Raw genomic sequence first — 20,239 nt, 5'->3', positions numbered from 1 at the left:
AAAACAAGCAAGCCTCTTTGTTTGTTTTTCAGGCTAGTCAACCGAGACACCGTCCCGATTCCCATGATTAAATTGCAAACACATTGAACAAACGGGAGTTCAAGATTACTAATGCAAAACGGATAGTGTCCGTTTTTTTCCTTCTCTACAATCTGGCATTTGTACATCCTTTTGTTCCTCTGCTAACATTTAAAAGGCATTAACCTAATACGTTCACTTGAGGGAACCTGTTTCCTTTTTTTTCCACGTACTGTCCAAATTGAACATGTGATGTAATGTGCATTACCTAATCATATTTACTAATCAACTCTCTGAAGACATTGTGTTCTTTCTGAGCCATCCATGATTTGTTAAAAATATGGAGAAATTGTGTTGGCCTGTTATGGAGGTCATTTGGAGGTTAAATGTAAGTAGATGTGGCTAGAGTATATGGTTTAAAAAAAGATATTTTAATTGATTTATGTAATCTTATTCTGAATCAGATGGAAGATATACTGCTGTAAAAGTTGCTCAACACTAGAGTATAGTAATTTAAGAAGTACAGCAATCATGAAATGTGCAATGATTGCCCAAAAACAGACCATTTATATGAAAATCTTTCAAAAGGTAACTTGATAAGTTTACTGGTCAATAACAGGCAGAAAGGTGTTATTTTATTTTGGCCCTAAATACATTTAAATATTATTCAAATATTATTCATTTATTGTACAAGTAGTGTCAAAAATGGAATACAATGAAATGATTTAAAACGATCCAGAATACACCTCAAAGCCATGCAGTAGATATTTAGAGATGGCTCAGTCACTTAAACCTAACATTTCTCAAAGTTCTAGCTGAACCAAAAAAGAAACATCACGAGAAACATCGAACCTGCTAAACAAAACTCTCAGATGTATAAGTTATTAGGCATGTTAGGGGTTAGGTACGTGTTCACGGAAGAGGTGCATTTTTTTGAAGATGGTGACGGATTCTGCGGTCCGGATTGAGTTTGGAAGTTCATTCCACCACTGAGGGACAGTCAGTTTGAAGATTCTGGAAAGGGACCTCATGTCTCGCTGGGTAGACACTTCCAGGCCTCAGCTGTTAACTGATTGCAGGTTGTGTGAGGGAACATAAACCTCAAGGAGAGTGTTGAGGTAGGGAGGTGCTGTTCCAGGCACTGTTTTACTCTGTCAGAATCCGTGCAGATAAAAACTGATTAAGTTCTGTCCTCCATATCTGGCGTAAGCTGGGTAAGAATCACCAACTAATGGGAACGTTCTGTTAATAGGCAGGTGCCCTGTGAACTCTTCTGACAAATTGAGGTACAGCCCAGAGTTCTGTGATAGGATCAGCAAATTTCCTGATGTCCAAAACACCCGCCACCTCCCATTAGATTCTGTGTCCTCAAACCTGTGGGCGGGAATGGAACAAAATAGGGCTGTGCTGCGATGTCCACCAGCCCATGTATTTTTTCCCACAATCCAAAACTCTGCCTAACAGATGGGCTGGCTGGCAGATGGGCAGCAGAGATTGTGGTATGGGAGTGGGTGACATCATCTGGGCTACCTGTCTTTGTTGGTTTGGGTTAGACTTATCTGGACACTATTTTCTCATCGTGGAATGTGAGAAGGGAGAGGATGATCCAAGAAAATGGCGGAAAATTGGCGACTACGGTGAAGACTTGTGAGGCATCCCAACATGCAGAGCTGAGATTGGAAACTGAGCTGTTGTAATTATAGGCTGTAGAATAGATGTGGTACCCATTAACCAAAATTGTTGAATCAACAAAAAATTGTTCAAGGCTTCTGTGCCATGGCGGTGTCTAAAATATGTTAGAACTATGCGTTAGCCCTTCCACTATTTATTGTGTTCCAATACCTACAGCAACGCTCTAGAGAAAATTCTCCTTTGCTCTTGTATACCATTTTGCTTTTGCTTCCTTTCTCTACACATTGAAGTGCTCACTCACTTGATCTTAATCGCTCGGTATTATGACCATTACTTCAATACATTCAAATGTAACTTAATTAGCTTGTTCAGATTGAATAACGGTTCAGATTGCTTAACACCTCAGCCCTCTCATTCGATCTGTAATTGACAAAGCATATGAGGTCAACGAAAATTCCCGTAATATTAAATAGAATAGATCTGTTGAACGATGCATCATTTGCAAGCTTCGGTTTCCTACAAGAGGATTTGTGCTGAACTAAATCGAGATGCTTGTCCAATCATGTGTGGGCGCTACTCACCCACATGGTTATTAAAAAGCACTAAACTTGATGTAAGTCAGTGACACTGGTTCAGAAGAGTTTGTTTTCCAATAAATCTTTCATCTTTGCACTGTATTAACATAACTTGGATTTTTGGAGTTTTGGCCACGTGTACAGTGCATTAATAACTAGTAAATTATTAACCTTTGTATTTGATTGAATTGCAAAACCACAATTTGGTTATGAACTATTTTAGGTGCCGAAAGCAGTGCTGACTCCTCCTTAATACCCACTGAAAGAAGCATTACGGTCCGCAGTCTAGTTATGGTGGAGAGTTAAAGAAAGTTCGAATCCATAATTGACGAGAGAGCAAGATTTTAAAATCCCAGTAGTTTGTTTCATCCATATCAATGCCTTTTTCTGTAAGGGAGGACGAAAATGGCTGCGTCATGCCTTCGGCCTGTGGGCCTGTAGAAACAGGAGAGCAGCTATAAACACCCATCTCCTCAGTATGAAGCCTTTCAAGTGCTAATTCAGAAAGAGTGCTGACAATGACATGGTCAGCCTTCTCGAAATTGTTACCTCTGGGAGAGTGATGTGTTTAACACGTTTTTACATGTTCCAATCAGTCTCCGTCATTCTGGAAGGAAGAAGGTAAAACGCAGCACAGTGGCTCATTTTGTGCTTTGTAGAATATATTTACAGTTCATTAAACTAACTTCATGTATTGCCAACATTACCAGGAACCCACAGATTTGGGTGTACTAACATGTCAGTACTCCATATAGATCATCTGTTGCTGTCTGTCCTTTGATGGCCTAATTAGGTATTGGGTTTCAGTTTGGGTGCTCCATATGAAGTTCTTTTGAAGTGTGTGTGTGTGTGTGTGTGTGTGTGTGTGTGTGTGTGTGTGTGTGTGTGTGTCTGTCAGCACAACGTCTCAGCCTGGTGCACTCAGCAGAGCTGGTGGCTGTGCCTGCCTTTGTGATGGATAAGTGGATTTGGAGTGGCAACAGTGTCGGAACAGTTTCAGATTTATGGCTGCTCTGATGTGACTCATGCCCTGCGCAACAGGGTCTGGTCTGCAGTGTGGGAGTGAGGAAGAGCCACTATCAAATGCCAGTCCATAAATAATCTATGTGGCAAGACTGCACACTTCCATGGTTAAAGCTGCACTTGTACGTGTGTGTGTGTAATGTTATATATATATATATATATATATATATATATATATATATATATTAAAAACTCCTGGAAAGGTCATGGAAGCATTCGCAATGCACTATGATTTAGATTGATGGGAGTCTTATCCGCCCGAAGGTCGCTTCTGAATTAAAGAGGAAAAAAAAACGTGATGTGGGGCTGATGCAAGCTAAGCCTAAGGAGCGCATGGGCTCATGCTGGCCTGAGCTTTAGATTAATATATTAATTTCTCCACTTAAACATGATGAGTCACCACTTATCTGGTCTGGCTAAATGTTCCCCATTCCTAAGTAGCAAGCTCATGATGTCTGAGCATCCCCAATAAAGTCTTTACAGTCCGTAATCTGGAACGTCGCTGTGATTTAATAAAGTGCATTACAAAGTTTTTAGCTGCAGTTCAACACTGTTATTTTTCTGTTTGAATAACGGTTTCACCGAAATGTTGATTTGACCTCTGTGAATAAGCTTGATCAGTATGTAGCATGGACAGGGAGGTGAAAGTGCACATTCCAGCAGGTCACTCCAGCACTTCCCTGATCATTTACACATCTCGTCCTTGCTTGCTTTCTTGTGTCCTTTCTCTCTCTCTCTCTTTCTGCCAAACACTTGAAGCTTCAGAGCGCTTAATCCTCTGTCGATGTGTCTCCACAGGCAGCGAGGAAGCGCAAGATCTCCATTCTGCGAGCACAGGGCAGGAGCAATGAGGCCATCCGTGCGCTCAATGAATATCTGGAGCAGTGAGTGTTTTACAAGCGGATTTGGGCCCCGTTTTCTCCTCCCCTTCCCCTCCACTTTTTAATTAAAAGGGGCTTTGCCTTTTGATTGAGCTTGCCCCTGAGCCCTTCCGTAACCCTGCTTTTGTCTGGCAAAGAACCTAACTGTCACTTTGTCTTGCAGGTTTGTGGGAGACCAGGAAGCATGGCATGAGCTGTCAGAACTCTACATCAACGAACATGAGTAATGACAATTGATCTCTTATCTGTAGTTGGTGTGTTTGGTAGTCGTTTTAGCATATGAAAACAAGGCTTATTTCGTTGTTATTTCACACTGCTAATAGAGGTCAGCAAAGCTGTTAATGAAATTTCAGGAGTTATACCAAACTGACCTGTCCTCTCTGTGTAAATAATGGTGACGGTGTGACTTAATTTGATGTCTGTAAGCTGTTTTTGTGATGACCATCTAAACATCTCACATCCTCTGTATAAGGGTTCAGATTCGCTATCAGGATGTCAGTCTGAGGGAATCCTTCAGTTGATGAGCACTGCATCCTGAGGGGTTGTGGGACAGCCCGAGGGAAATCCAGAGAAATGCCAATCTAGTCTCGGTCAGAGGCCTGCATTGAGCTCGGGATCTGATTGTCACATGGAGTAGGGCTTTAAAAGGATTTGCTCCTTAAGCCCTCTTTCATACTCTTAGGATAAAACTCCCCCTTCTTTGATATCTGTGTTGCCAGGGGTTCGTGTCTGCCAGACATAAACATTGTAGGAAAATAGTTTTGTTTGTGTCACTTCTTCTCTATCCCTCTTTAATTGTTTTTCACTTTGCCTGTGAGTATGTGTGTGTTTGGGTGGGTGTGGGAGAGATGGTCACCGTGGTTAGAGGGTGCAGCCTATAGGAATTCGGGAGCCCAGTGAGGGGGTTGTATATTGGCTAGCTCGTGTTTTTGTTTAAGGGCTTTATTGCTGTAGTGGCCAGAGGAAATCCAGGGGTGAGAGGATTACCGTCTCGCTTAGTCCAACTTTTCTAATATCACACCATTCACTCTGACAACCCCCTGTCTACATGTGTGTCAATTTCTCTCTTTTGACCCCTGGTTTTCTTTCTTTTCTTTCTTTTAGGTCACATTTTTCCCCCTCCCCCTCCATTCCTTTCCTCTTCCTGCAAGCTGTGCATTATCACCTTTCGTTTCCACGCTGTTTAGAGAGAGAGTGAGCGAGCGAGGGGAAATTCCCAGGAGAAGGTGGTGGCACTTGCTCTCCCAGCCAGTAAAAACAAGACCTGATGGGCTAAGTTGTTGAGAAATATGCTCCCGCTATATCTCTTTAGTGCCCTGCTTGCCAACCGAATATATGCAGGCGAATTTTATGTACTTTTGGCAGCTTCTACAATAAAAGTCTAAATATCTTCGCGTACTTTTTCTAGAAATGCACATCCCACACAACAATTAAAACTGAGGAAGGGTGTCTGTGTTTTGATATAGTGCTATAATCCTCAGTGCTACAGCTGTGGTAGCAGGTACAGCTCTGGTATAAGCACTAACTTTTAAAACAATTGATTTGTACTGTTTTTGTGACCGTACTACCTCACCTCTTAACAAGGTTTTAGTTTGATAGTGTTCTTAGATCCTGAACTATTTGTACCAGCATGAGGATGTGTGTTTGATGGAAACTATAAAGCACTTCTGTAGGTTGTTCGGGGTAAGGGCGCCTGCCAAATGCTGTAAATGTAGATTTAATGTTGATAGAATTAACCCCCTCTAATGAAGCCCATAAGTGCTTGGCATGCTGGCGTTATCATTTTGTGTCTTAAAGTCATGTAGTGTGAAATTGGCATCAAGCACTCCGAAGCTCAGGTAGGGTATATTGAGCTCTGTGGCGTGTGCTGATCGCTTCTCCTGATCGCTTCTCCTCCTCCACTCCTCCTTCCCTCCCTCCCTCTCTCCACTCTTCTGCAGCCTGGGCCATGGCAGGAGCACATCTGAAAGTCTTTATGGAAAGGAAGTGGTAATTGCAAGCAGCCTGCAACCTTCCGAATGGCCTGTTCCCCACTTCTTTGTTAACCCTCAGTCTCTTTCGTGCTCTCTCTCTTTCTCTCCCTCCCTCCTTCACTGTCTGCCCCCTTCTCTGATCTTTGATGTCTCTTAAACATACTCCAAATCATCTGATAGACTGTTCATGTCGTGAGAGGAAGTAATGCCAGTGCTATTCCCCCCAAAGAACTTTTTTTTTTTTTTTTTTTTTTTTTTACTCCACCCCAAGGCAGAAATAAATTTTGTTGCTTTTAAAATATCTTTTTAAAAATTTATTTATTTATTTATACATGACAATTTCATATCACAATAATGTTCTTCTGCCTTCCTGAAGACCATAACCGTGCCCACCTGACCATCTAATCATTGCCTTAAAGAAGTTCTTGATCAACTAAAACAGGTGTGTTTAGATTTTGGTTGAAGATGAAACCTGCAGGAATGTAGAAGAGGAAGAGGGTTGGTGACCGCTGGTCTAACGTGGACATTTGGCATAAGTCAACCTCAATTGATTTATACATTAGATTTGTTCACGTGTGCCACCTATTAACATTGTACAGTATAACTCCTATTCGTAGATGTTATTTATTTATTTATTTATTTATTTATTTATTTAAAGATTTTAATTGACCCTTTTGTGGCTGTTGGATGAAATACAAGAGTTCAGCGTTTTGAGTGATGAGCTGGTAATAGATTCTCCACAAGATGGGGCTATTATTGAATTTTTTTTTTTTTATTGAAACAGCTTTTGTGTAGCTAAGTATTAGGAAAGAAATGACACAAGCGGATTATTATTCTTATCTGGGGATCTTTATACATTTAACGAAGAGTATGTTTCGGTTATCTCCTCTAGAAGTACTGCAGTCAACTGTTTGGAGATGAGTAAAACAAACAAACAAACAAAAAAAGCACCAGTATGTAATAGTGGTGGTTTGGTGCAGTGAAGTATTTAAACCAGCTAAATGCAACACTGATCAACTTCCCCAACTACACATAAATGTAAATGGTTTTTGTAATTAGCCATATCCTAGATTAAGATTTTGCCCTGGAAAGGGCAAAATTATTATTCTATTTTATTTTTATTTTTCTCCCCTTTTGACATTAAAATAAATATATAGATAAAATAAATAAATAATGTAATTCTAGTTTACACTCCTTGGTAATTTGTTTGATTTGTTTGATTTGTGAAAAATTAGCTCTTGATTAATCAACGCAAATATGCTTCTCTAACTCTGGTGGGATACAAATAACACATATCTATTTAAAATATATATATATATATATTAAAAATGAAGAAATTTCCTTTGAAATAGATTAGACCAAACTATTTCTTAAAATATTTTTTTATTTTGGTTGGTAAGAAAAGAACCAAGATGTAGACTTCTGACTGTAAGTCTCCAGTGCTTGATTTTGATTGGTATGGTTTGATAAAACCAATGAGTCCCTGGAAATCTACAAGCCGAGATGAGAAAAATGATCCCGTACGGAGTATCTGAAAACACGGGGGACTCTTGAGGCTCTGAAGCCTTTAACCAACCCCTTAAAGTCATCTGCAAGTTTTGGACACTATAGTCTGGCTCTGTTTGTGTGTTGCGGGTTTGTCATGTAAGTCTTTTGTGGGGCATTACGCTGTAAAATGATTTGATTATTTGTGGGAGGGAACAGTTGGAAAGTCTGTGTCTAGTATGCGAGAATTCCATCGTCCTCTCTGATCGAGCCCATGGAGGGGAAAGTGTCTGTAAGACATGAAGTGGTTGCAGATTAGCCTGGAGTACATAGCTCAGCAACTCGCAGAAAGAAGTGATCTCATCTGAAAGTGACACACAGTGCGCCGCTGCTCGGCAGTGACCTCAAGACGGAGTATTAAGCCTGGAGGGAAAAGGCAGACAGATTGATACTATGTGCCTAGAAATGTGGTAGATCTCTCACACTGTCTGCTTTCTCCTCATCAGTTTCCAAGAACAGATGAGATTGGGGGGAATAGGCCAGAATTGCCAGTGCTAATGCAAAGCTACATCCATCATTTCACCATATGGATGTTCGTGCACACTTTTCCATCAGTCCTTTAAAGGCTGATAAAAGGAAAACCTTGGGCAGAGCCATTTTCTTGCTTTTCAGCAAGTCGAAAACCTCTTCTGTTCCAGAAGCCACTAGGCTGTATACTGATACCAGTATACAGCAGTGCATTTCTGTGCAGTATGATATTTCTGTATGCCTTATTAATTTTTTTGTTTGTTTGTTTGGTCTGTGCTCTGTTAGTTATGCTAAAGCAGCTTTCTGTCTGGAGGAGCTGATGATGACCAACCCACACAATCACCTGTACTGTGAGCAGTATGCAGAGGTACCGTAACTGACAGCTTGTTTTATCCCCATGCTTGTCTGTCAGTATGTTTGCCTGGCTTTAGTTGAACCGAGTTGTATTGTACTCTTCTCCATTGCATGAGACTGTCTGCACCGGTCCAGCTTACTGTTCATAACGATGAGATTATACCCTCCAGCTGTCACGCAATTCTTCAGGTGTCATGTTGGTCTTACGAGTGCATCTGTGCTGTTTTCCCTTCTAGGTGAAATACACCCAGGGGGGGCCAGAGAACCTGGAGCTGGCCAGGAAGTATTTTGCACAGGCACTCAAGCTGAACAACAGAAACATGAGGGCCTTGTTTGGCCTGTATATGGTGAGTCACAACTTGCACCAAAGCTAAAGAAAACAAACACCACCTCCTTCTCCTCCTGGCACACTGAGGTTGTGCTAGAGGAGCAGAGATGTTTTATGCCTCAGAAATGACTGGTCACTGCTGACTCAGACCTTGTTCCTGCCCCTTACCTTGGAAAAGCCTCTCTCTGCATCATTTCTGTAACGTAACGCTGTGGACTTTTCAGGCTTTTTCATGTTTATGTTACGATGATGATAAATAAACTCTGGACAGTAAAACAAACGGAAGAGAGCCGGCCGCTGTTCTGTCCAACATGGACCAGCTGCTCAGCTTAGGACGTATCTGCGCTGAATAAGCCTTTCATCTGCGTATTTATTTAAACAGGAAGTTGTCCATTAACACCAATGCATCATTTGTAAGTGACTCCTGACATAGGAACACAAATAGCCAGCTGGGAGTAGAAGGAAGGCAGAGGGCATGTGGGGAACCACACACAGGCGTGCACTGTTCTCTTCCGCACACACGTACACGCATGACTGTCGCAGGATTTCAGACATGGCTCAGGCAGTCACGCTGCTTTGATGTGCTATCAGCATGTGTCACATGCATGCAAGGAACGAGGAATAGACGTCCTCTGTTGGCACTCGCTGCGCTTTACTCATCCAGCTGGCTTCCACACTGTTGTTTTCTGCGTGTGTTGAGGTTCTCTGATAGTCCCAGTGCCCCACATTGTCTTAGTATGTAGAGTGTTGTACCTAATATTAGTAACAGGCACACACAGGAGCATTACATTTCTCTTTCTGACAAAGTGTCTTGCTTAAAGGTGATATTTGAGGTTAAAAATCATACCACACTGTGCCAGACCCGGAGGGGTTATTTGATTAGTGTGCAGTTAACATTTCAGCATATCCACAGAGAGGACTTTCATGGGCTGCTCTGGGTTTTGCCGTGTGCGACTGGCTGCAGAAACATGGGAGCGATACGGGCTTTGTGGTTGTCAAGGAGTGAGCTTTGGGTGGCGTGGAGTGTATGATTCACACTGCACCGCACTAGCCACATGCCGCTTCCCAAACATTCGTGTCCCTGTCAGCACCATTTATCTCTGCGTTTGGAGAAACGAGGCTGCATTAAAGAACATGGTGCAGGGCTTTTAGTGCAATCAGCAGGGAAACACTCATTTTTTCCTCCCTCTAAAGACTAGCATGGTGTGGCATCTGAGCTTTTTACCTTCCATGATTTGATGCTTGTTTAAACCGAGCAGCTTCTCTCTCCCTCCCGCTCTCGCGCTCTGTTGATCCATGTATATATTTATTCTTCATATTTGTTGTGGATTTTTGATTCTCTTTTATTTATTTATTTATTTCCATTGTTTCTGATTTGCTCTTTATCTTTCTCACCTTCTAGTCAGCGAGTCACATAGCCAGTAGCCCTAAAGTGAGCGCAAAGGTAAAAAAGGACAATGTGAAGTATGCTGCCTGGGCTGCCTCTCAGATCAACAGAGCCTATCAGGTGAGACACATACAGTCGCCGTTCTCTACTCTGCCTACACATTGGATCCACTCTCGGCACTCTTGCCCAGGCCAGGCTCAGCTAATGTGTTGACTTAAGCCCACATGGCCCAGCGTTTTGTTACACAGCTGTTCTATGTTTGTGAAAGCACTGCTATTGATTCCCCCTCGGCATGAATCATACCAGCCTGTGCCAAATTCTGGTGTCGAGGCCCCGGTGAGAGGAAAATATGTACCACTAACATCAGTAAATAGCAGAGAGGAGTAGGGATACTGGGAAAGGAAAAACTGAAGTGCTGCTCAGATGGTTTATGCTGTTGCTATGGCACATGGAGAATAAATGTACATTTAATAGAAATAGCAACTGCCATCAGGGCAACATACATTACTTAATTTAAGCTTGTGTAATAAAGAAGGCCTTATTCCGCCCACACACACTTATAGTGTACCTCCTGTGTTATGGGGACTCCTGTTAAAAATCCACATTCCCCATTTTCTTGTGGTTAGAGGGAGTTTCAGCGTTATGTTATCCTCTTAGTGATGTCTGACTTTTCCTCTGAGAAACGATTAGTGTAAATGAAGAACATTTAAGAACGAGGGGTTATGTGACTGATTACAGCCATTTACTTTTACACCTATGTGTATCAGACTAGTAAGCCCGGCTATCCTCTGCTCCTGAAGCTCATTCCTCATTCTTTCCATCTCCCCAAAGTATTCTCGATCTCATAATCTCATGATGCATATTACAGTGTCAGCGGGTGGCAGGTAGAATTTCCTCACTAAAAATAACTGATATTAATCTTACTCCTTCACTTCTCCACTCTCCGTATCAGTGCATTGTCAGTTGGAACCATTTATTTGAATCTGATAGGAAACCTGGATTTAAAGAAAAGGCCACCGGTTTAGGATGACACTGTTTTTGCGTACAAAGTCATATGAGGGTTGGGGAAAAATTGGCCCGCTCGGAGATGAGTTAAAATCTACTCCCCTATCCAACATGAACTTTGGCTAACACAAAACCATTTCAGAGTAATATATATATTTTTTTTTTTTTTTTTTTTCCCTGAGCATATTAAAAGCTGATGTGCCTCAGGCATTGATGTTGGTGGTGGAGGGAATACTTGGATATTCATGTGAGAAGAGTAACAAGCACACTACTTCACTGTTCTACTTGTCTATATTACCTTAGATGAATTAGGCGAGGTGTGAAATATAGGGTGCGATTGCTCTACCTTTCAAAAGAATCCACTTGCGGCGCATACCGCTTGCACTTTACATGTGACATTTTCCATGTCGTTACTTTTTGCAGTCAGAGAGCTGAGCTTTCACTAGTCTGTACACTCTTTTTGAAGAGAAGGATTTGTCCGTCATGCTTTGATGTGTCTTTTGAAAAAGATGTTAAATGACCTCTTATCATTAAGAAGTGTAATTTCAGCTTGATGGATGTTTTAAGGCGTGGCAACGTCGAAGTTTACAGAGCCGCCTACCTGGTGCTTATCCTGCCTTTATGTGATGGGAGAGTCGGGGCAGTAAGTCACAGAATGACATACTAGTAACCGTTACAACAGTTACATTTACATTTATTCACTTAGCAGACACTTTTATCCAAAGCGACTTACAAATGAGAAAAATACAAGCAAAGCGATATCAAGCAGAGAACAATACAAGTAGTGCTACCATACAAGATCTATTAATTGAGTTCCAGAAGCAGCAAAGTGCACAGAGTAGAGGTGTAAGTGCTATTTTTATTTTTATTTATTTATTTATTTATTTTAATGAGTTGGTTCGGTGTTCACGGAAGAGGTGGGTCTTCTGCAGTCCGGATTGAGATTGGAAGTTCTTTCCACCACTGAGGAGCAGTTAGCGTGAAGGATCTGGAAAGGGACCTTGCGCCACGCTGAGTGGGAACTACTAAACGTCGGTCGTTGATTGTTCGCAGATTGCGAGAGGGAACGTAGAACTTCAGGAGAGATTTGAGATAGGAGGGTTCTGTTCCAGACAAGGTCTGAGCATCAAGGCCTTGTATTTGATGCGGGCGGCTACAGGAAGCCAGCGGAGGGAGATGAAGAGGGGTGTGACATGGGTTCTCTTGGGCTGGTTGAAGACGAGGAGCGCTGCAGCATTCTGAATCACTGGAAGAGATTCACTAAAAAAAAAAAACGTTATTAGGACGTCAGTGAAAATTGTAGTGACATGGCTTCTTCTGTGATTTCCAATACGTTTTAAATGACACGGCTCTTCTCTCAGTTCAGTAATATGTTCCCCAGGCTAAAAGAGAGAATATTGCCTGGATATAATTGCAGCACACTTCAATAGGCTTTCCATGACTAAGGGCTATAAAGAGTTTTAACTGTGGAAGGCAGTATATTCCATGTCCTAACATTTTTGCAATACTTTATTTGTACTTGACAAGACTTGAGTGCAATAAATGGTGGCTAATATTAAATTGTTCTGCTCACGTTTCTGTCATGCTGATGGTGTCTCATTGAAAGTGAATGCAGCTTTGGATTCTTCTTCACCCGGAGCATATGAAGTGATGGGACATGGTCCAGAGATAGTGTTCATTCAAATTGGATCAGTGTACTTAATATTCATCGGTCCCTCCAGGATTTCCCGATTCAAACTCCACAATATTCTGAGGACCTTGGCATTTTTCAAAATTACCGCAGCTTTTCTCCATATTCGGGCCAAAGACGTCATATTTGAGTGACGTCATGACAACGCAAATTCAGAGCAAGCCGTCTTCAGTTCACACGAGTACACCTAAAAGGTCTCATTTACCAACAAACATAACTGCGAAAGACTGTGCAAAACAATTTCGCGCAATTGCAATTTCCCCAATTGAAGTAGTTTTCTGAAGGGGGGGAGCCAAAACATTTGTAAAAAAGCATTTTTTATCACAAACAAATACCTCAAAATCCTGTATAGACTCATTTATTTATAAATATCATATCCCCCTGCTTCCATGCAGGACCAATTCTAGTAAAAAAAAAAAAAAAAAAATCACTACGAATTATTGGATGAAAGTGGTTTACACAGGATGTGGACAACATGGTAAATATTGAGTTTTTAAAATAATAACAATAATATTTTATTTGTATAGCACCCTTCACAAACTCAAGGTAGGACGTAGCATACCTAGGCAGGAGAAAGGGGGACATCATACACAGCACCTCAAGGGTTGGGTGTTCGAATCCCGCCTCCGCCCTGTGTGCGCAGAGCTCGCATGTTCTTCCCGTGTTTCGGGGGAGGTTTCCTCCCCCAGTCCAAAGATATGTGTTGTAGGCTGTAGGCATTCCCAACTTGTCTGTATTGTGTGAATGTGTATACAAGTGTACCCTGCAAGAGGCAGGGTGTCCCCGACTTGTGCCCCAAGTTCCCTGAGATAGACTCCAGGCTTCCCGCAAACCTGTGTAGGATAAGCGGTACGGAAAAAGAATTGATGGATAGTTTGAGCCCTGGGTTTTTTCCAGCGAATGCTGCATCTGTTGGTAAAAAGGACAAACCGTACCTAGAACACCTCATCACATCTCTGACAAGTCTTTTTACATTCTTTAAACTCAGCCAGTACTTGGTTCCAGTGTGAGACGATAGAAAAGAGCACTTCTTGTAGTTGCTTCATACTGAAGGAAACAGCTCAAAACACCTCTTTTCCCACAGGATATGATGGAATTGTTACCAACGTGTCAGTTTGGAGATATATATCTATCTATCCCATATATAATGCATTATTATACAATGTAATCTTTCAAGACGTGCACACGCAGTCCATAAAAAATTACCAAAACTGATATGGACATGACTAAAATCCCAGAGACACTCCAGTAATAATTATATTACTCCAGCTCCCTATGTAAAACCAGTCCAATCCAAATAGGACTTGGGAACTATGACACTGTAACAGCCCTATTGAGAGCTAAAATCATCTTTTATAGTTATGTTAAGGCTTAGTGTGTTTAAGAAATACTTGCATTAGGACAGTAAGGCTCTAGACTTTAAGACGCTCGCTTGTCAGAGAAAGCAGTAATGTGTCCATGTCGCACATCAGAATATTTATCCAGCAAGGTTTCCCAGTGAGGCAATACCATTTTTCATAGTGTTTGTGTGATGAGGGAAGGTGGGGAGGAGTACTATTCCTCTATTCCTCTGGGGCTAATGAGATATCAGTGAGGAAGCAGAGAAATGTGTGTGTCCGTCCAGAAACAGCACTGCAGTGTGCTCAGCCATGCTCTGTCTGTTTCTAGCGCTGTTTACCCAGTGAGTTCACTCTAGCTCATGCTCCTCTCCTTGGCTAGTGCCAGCGCACCCACAGCTGTAACACACACACACACACACACACACACCTCAATTGGAGTAAGTGCTGAGCTAAGCAGTGGGCATATGTCCTCAGTTTCTCAGTATGGTTCTCAGAAAGGCTAATGAGGAGAAATTGAGTGCAGGGCCTTTGGCCTAATTTTTATGGGTCCACAGTATGGCTGGGTGGAGGGATATGGAAGGTTGTGGCGTGGCTGAAGTGGTCATTTTTGTCCTTTATTAATAGAGCAGAGGAGTTCTTAGGGTTTCTTGGGATGAGTCATACTGGATGGAGAAATTGTGTATGTGAGAGGTGGCATGTTTGGGCAAATAACCATAGACCAATAAGCGCCTGACTCATTAAGATTTGTTCCCTCCATACATTGTTCCCTACGTAGGGCAAAGGAAGAGAGAAACGCTGACCTCTGAGACTCACTTAGCAACTCAATTAGGCCACGTCAGTGGAGAATCCACAGGGGTCAGAGAGCTGGCACTAAACAGCAAGTTATTGCAAGTTTATGGCGTCAGTTAACTGAATTCATTTGACACATTATTCATCCTTTGAAACTTGGAATCCGGTATGTGCAATGAGATATATAGAATGTTTTTAAATACTTGTCATTTAACATAACCTATTTGTAAGATGATCTCGCTTTCCTGTTGAATCCAATGAACCACAAAGTTTGTGTTAAACCATGATCTGTAGAGAACTATTATGAATTAGGCTGACCATATGTCCTTGCCTCAACTCTTTATTCTCTGTCAATCCCCCTCTCTCCCCTTCTCCTCTGTCTCTCAGCTCGCCGGCCGTGGGAAGAAGGAGAACAAATGCTCGATGAAGGCGGTAGAGGAGATGTTGGAGTCCATGCAGATCACCATGTCCTAAGCCTCAACTCTCTCCTCCTTAGCCTCGGTCACCACAACAGCATGGCAGCTCTCCCTGCACACTGCAGCCCAGCACCACCCACAATGCGGATCGGCGCGGACCACCCCGACCGCCCCCACCACATTCTCCCGCTCTGTTGTTTTTTTTATTTTGTTGTTTTTGTTTTTTTTTCCCCCCTTACAGTCCTTGCTTGTCCAATAGTCCAGGCTTTAAGGACCCCCAGACGTTCCACATGTTTCTTTTATTATAAATCTGTCAGTCTTAAAACAACCCATCAAGGGCTGAAAGGTCATGAACTGGGGAAGTAACGCACACAGGTGTATATAGGTGGTATGCAGAATCATGAGCAATGCCTGGGTGGGCTAATAGTGTTTTTAACAGTACAGATAGATGATTAATATAAAATCAGGTGTGCTAATGTGAATAGACAGTGAATGATGTTTATTGGAAGGCCAGGTGTGGTTTAGACTGAAAATGTGTATGTGTGCTGTCATTTGTAATATATGGCTTGTGTCCATTTTGGTCACCTGTCCTTCTAATTAAAGAACTTCACTATTTAAACATGCATAAGCTTCAGTGTCTCCATGATCGGTTCCATGTAGGACATGACTGTTGAAGTGTGCATCACCCCTTTCATTTCTTTTCCCCCTTTTTAAAGGTTGCTTGGCAAGTCCTTTGAGTTGACCAGCTGCTCCTTGCTTGGTAGATCATCATCTTTCCACATAATAAAGGAGCAGAAGTTAAGAGCCTGAACACAGTGCTCCCTGTTCTAACCAACTTTTCACATCAGACCACCCTCAGACCACTGTGTTGATAACTGTAATAAAGAGAATAATAATCACTATTACCATGTTCATGTAATCCACCCTCAGCTAACTATTTCTAGAGAGGCAAAACTAAGGCTGTACCATAACCCACAGTGTGGAGGCATCTGTTGGAGCACTTATGTTACCTCTCATTAAAAAGAAGGTCAGGCTGATTCACAGCTAGCTCTATAGACTGATCATCCAACTGGAACTTCTGGAAACCAGGAAGCACCAAAGCTCTGCCACTAATTAACACATGAACATATCCGATACATAAAACTAAAAGAGCTTTCTCTTCTGAGAGACCAAGCGTGAGCGGTGCTGTGAAAAGTAGGTCTGGTTTCCTACCGCACTGGTTTGGTTTGTAATTGCTGAATCACTTTGGGGCTAAATGAGGGTCTTATTTTTTCATTCACCCATGCAAGGTCAGCTGCTACTTCCATCTCCTTTGTTTATTAAGTCACAGCAATTGTCTCATAATTTTACATCCAGTCTGGTGGAAAAGTTGAGCGTTGACTTTATGGCTTCTCATTTTTTGTCACGCAGCAAGCCAGAGTTGTTGTAAAGGGGTCGAGAGCCCAAAGTAGCAGCGGTGAAACCCATATACACGTCAGTTTTAATACTTTGGTCAGTGGATGTGTCTGTGTTTAACTCCACATTCCATCCTACCCAAGCCAGTGAAAGCCCAGGGACTGACAGAGCGGTTATTTTTACACAAACCACTGAACTGAAGTGCGCCTTTTGAAGAGCCATCGAGGATGTTTGACTTGAGAGACAATATCTTTACATGTGGATCCTGTCTCCTTGGCACCTGAGGGACGCGGAAGTAAATGGCCTCTCTTGTAAAGGTCATTAAATGCTGGTAAGTGGGTTGTGAAAGAACATGTCAATCACTTTGATGTATGAATGATATGTTTGAGACTTTGAAACCTGGCTAAAGTTAACGCAATGGTGCCATCTGTAGTCAGGGGGAGGGAGGGTGTTTCCAAAATGGGGACGTCAAGAAACTGAAAGGTCATGATGTGAAAACCAAAACATTTTCAAGTAAAGCAGATACAGTATATGACCGCAAATACTAGGAGAAAATTGTTGATATGTAGCCCGGCGACTGAGTCCCGCGCACGCTATAAGGCCAAAACTATGTGGACACCTGACCATGACACTTGTATGTGCTTCTTGATCATCTTTTCCAAAGGCATGACGTTAATATGAAGTTGGTTCCTCCTTTGCTGCCATAACAGCCTCCACTCTTCTGGGTAGCCTTCCTACTAGATTTTGGAGTGTTGCTTGGTTATTTGTGCTCATTCAGCCACAAGAGCAACTGGAACAGTTGGTTCTCAAAGGTGTTCAGTGGGCTTGAGGTCAGGGCTCTGTGTAGGCCCCCTCGGTGCTTCCAAACCATCCATGGCAAACTATATCTTCATGGAGCTCGCTTTGTGCTCAGGTGCATTGTCATGCTGGAGCAGGGTTGGACCCCTTAGTTCCAGTGAAGGGAAATTGTAATGCTACAGCAAACAAAGACATTCTAGACAATCATGTGCCTCACACATGAGATTCATGGTCAGGGGTCCACATTCTTTTGGCTATATAGTGTATTTATACCATTTGCACAGTTTACCAGCATGATTTAACTCCTGAAATCCATAAAAAGGATTTAATAGTCATTCATTTAAATATTATAAATGTATAGTTGTGCTCATAAATTTACATACACCTTGCAGAATCTGCAAAATGTTTTAATCAATAATATTTGCATATTATTGGGGGGGGGGGTTGGTAAATTATTATGTTGTCCTCTGGGAAAGATGTAAATATTTTTTTGTAGTGTCTGAAGGGCCAGTACTAAATGGGGAAAAAAAAAAAAGATCTTTAAACAAAATAAAAAACAATATACATCCCCCTTGGCTCTTACTGTACAAAACATAAAAACAGTTGAAGATCATCCAGGTAACGACGCACAGTAATAAGAATCAAGCATTTGTAAACATTTGAACTGGTTCATTTGTGTAAATTCAGCAATTATTGTGTTTTGTGGACTATATGTAAACATCTGCTATGTGAAATAGCTTATTCAGGGCAGAACTAAATAAAAAACAAAATACTATTTTTATGATCCTTCATTTATGTATCTATTTATTTTTTGTAAATTAACATTTTGAAGATTCTGCAAGGGGTATATAAATTTATTAGCACAATTGTTAAAAAACAAACAAACAAACAAACAAACAAAAAATCAAACTACTGTATCACAGTCCAGGTTGCGGTGGATCTGGAAACACTGGGCATGAGCTGAGAAATACACCCTGAATGGGACGCCAGTCCACCACAGGGCACTACGCACACACACATTCATCCCATACAGTGGGAGGAAACTGGAGAACCCAGAGAACACCGATGTGGACACAGGGAAGAACATTGAAGAATTCCACTCAGAGAGTTACCCACGCTCAGGATCAAACCGGGGACCTTGGAGCTTTCAGGTAGCAATGTTGCCCACTGTGCCACCATGCTGCCTGTAAATGTAATAAATTTACATGTAATAGTAATTCATGCTGTCTACATCCCATCTGTCTCACTAAACTGAGGAACTAAGGTACACAAGTTTTTTTTCCTCACTCAATGTATTAATCTTGTGTCTGCAGTTTGCTTGTACTAGTAACAGGATCCCATCTCTTATACATCATTTACTATTATATCTTGGGCAAGCCTCCTTATTATGTTCTCAAGGCAAACTATAGGCCTAGAAAGTTTATTCATGGAAAGCAGGTGATTCTAAGCTGGTAGGACAGATGTCTGCTTTGCATTATACATTTAAACCCCTGGTGGATTCACCCCAGTGGATGACTCAACAGCAATATTAATCATTGGTTCACCATATGTCATCACCACATTGACCAGATTCTAGAGAAAAGCTGGTGAGTGTGTGAGAGTCACTGTGCTGCAACAGGATTTTCACCAAGAGGAAAGTCTGTAAAGAGCTGATGAGAGCATGCAAGACTATCCATTACTAGAATAGACATATTTCCCAGAAAAAGGATAGGGTCATTGAGTAGATTATACAGCCATCATGCTTCAGAGAAGAGGATAGGAGTTTGATCAAGTATTTTCTTCTAATATATAGTCACTGCTAAACATAGTTATAAAGTGGTGTTTGTTGTGTATAATCATCATCATCATCATTATTATTATTTGTATAAAGAGAAATATGGCAGGAATTCATTGTTTAAGGCAACTGATTGAAAGGTTGAGATTTCTGCAAAGCTGGGTGTGGGTATGTATCTGCATGTGTGCATAGTGTGTGTGTATACATATACAGTACATACATATGCGTTGCTTACCTGGGGAAGAGATGGCACCAGGATGCATTATGGGAAGAAGGCAAGCTGGCAGAGGCAGTGTGGTGCTCTGGGTAATGTTCTGCTGGGAAACCTTCGGTTCTGGTATTCCTGTGGATGTTATTTTGACACGTACCATGTACCTAAACACTGTTACAGACCAAGTACTGTACACCCCTTCATGGCAACGGTATTCCCTAATGGCAGTGGTCTCTTTCAGTAGGATAATGCACCCAGCCACTCTGCAAAAATTGTTCAGGAATGGTTTGAGCAACATGGTTCAAGGTGAGTTCAAGGTGTTGACTTGGCCTCCAAATCCCCCAGATCTCAATCTGATCGAGCTTCTGTAGGATGTGCTGGACAAACAAGTCCGACCCATAGAGGCCTCAACTTGGAACTTACAGGACTTAAAGGATCTGCTGTTGACGTCTTGGTGGCAGATACCACAGCACCCCTTCAGAGGTCTTGTGGAGTCCAGGCCTCGATGGGTCAGAGCTGTTTTGGCAGCACAAGGGGGACCTACACAATATTAGGCAGGTGGTTTTAATGTTATGGCTGATCCGTGTATACACTTAGCCAATGTTTGTCTTTTAAGCATACCATTATCCAGCAAGAC

At 41.9% G+C, this 20,239-nt stretch overlaps 1 protein-coding gene across 1 annotated transcript in view; it reads left to right on the top strand.

The window, feature by feature from the left end:
* The window catches only part of emc2 (ER membrane protein complex subunit 2), a 35,218-nt gene extending 19,166 nt beyond the window's left edge, over positions 1 to 16,052 (top strand). The window contains exons 6-11 of the mRNA XM_017476906.2: positions 4,047 to 4,132; positions 4,293 to 4,352; positions 8,401 to 8,482; positions 8,706 to 8,816; positions 10,200 to 10,304; positions 15,396 to 16,052. Of these exons, the coding sequence (XP_017332395.1) occupies positions 4,047 to 4,132; positions 4,293 to 4,352; positions 8,401 to 8,482; positions 8,706 to 8,816; positions 10,200 to 10,304; positions 15,396 to 15,482 (531 nt within the window). The 3' untranslated portion in view covers positions 15,483 to 16,052. The remainder of the gene's footprint in view (positions 1 to 4,046; positions 4,133 to 4,292; positions 4,353 to 8,400; positions 8,483 to 8,705; positions 8,817 to 10,199; positions 10,305 to 15,395) is intronic.
* The last annotated feature ends 4,187 nt before the right edge of the window (positions 16,053 to 20,239 follow it).

This window comes from Ictalurus punctatus, chromosome 1, assembly GCF_001660625.3.
Source record: "Ictalurus punctatus breed USDA103 chromosome 1, Coco_2.0, whole genome shotgun sequence".
Taxonomy (NCBI): Eukaryota; Metazoa; Chordata; class Actinopteri; order Siluriformes; family Ictaluridae; genus Ictalurus; species Ictalurus punctatus.
The sequence above is the reverse complement of the archived record's forward strand: the minus strand, read 5'-3'. Positions and strand labels throughout refer to the sequence as shown.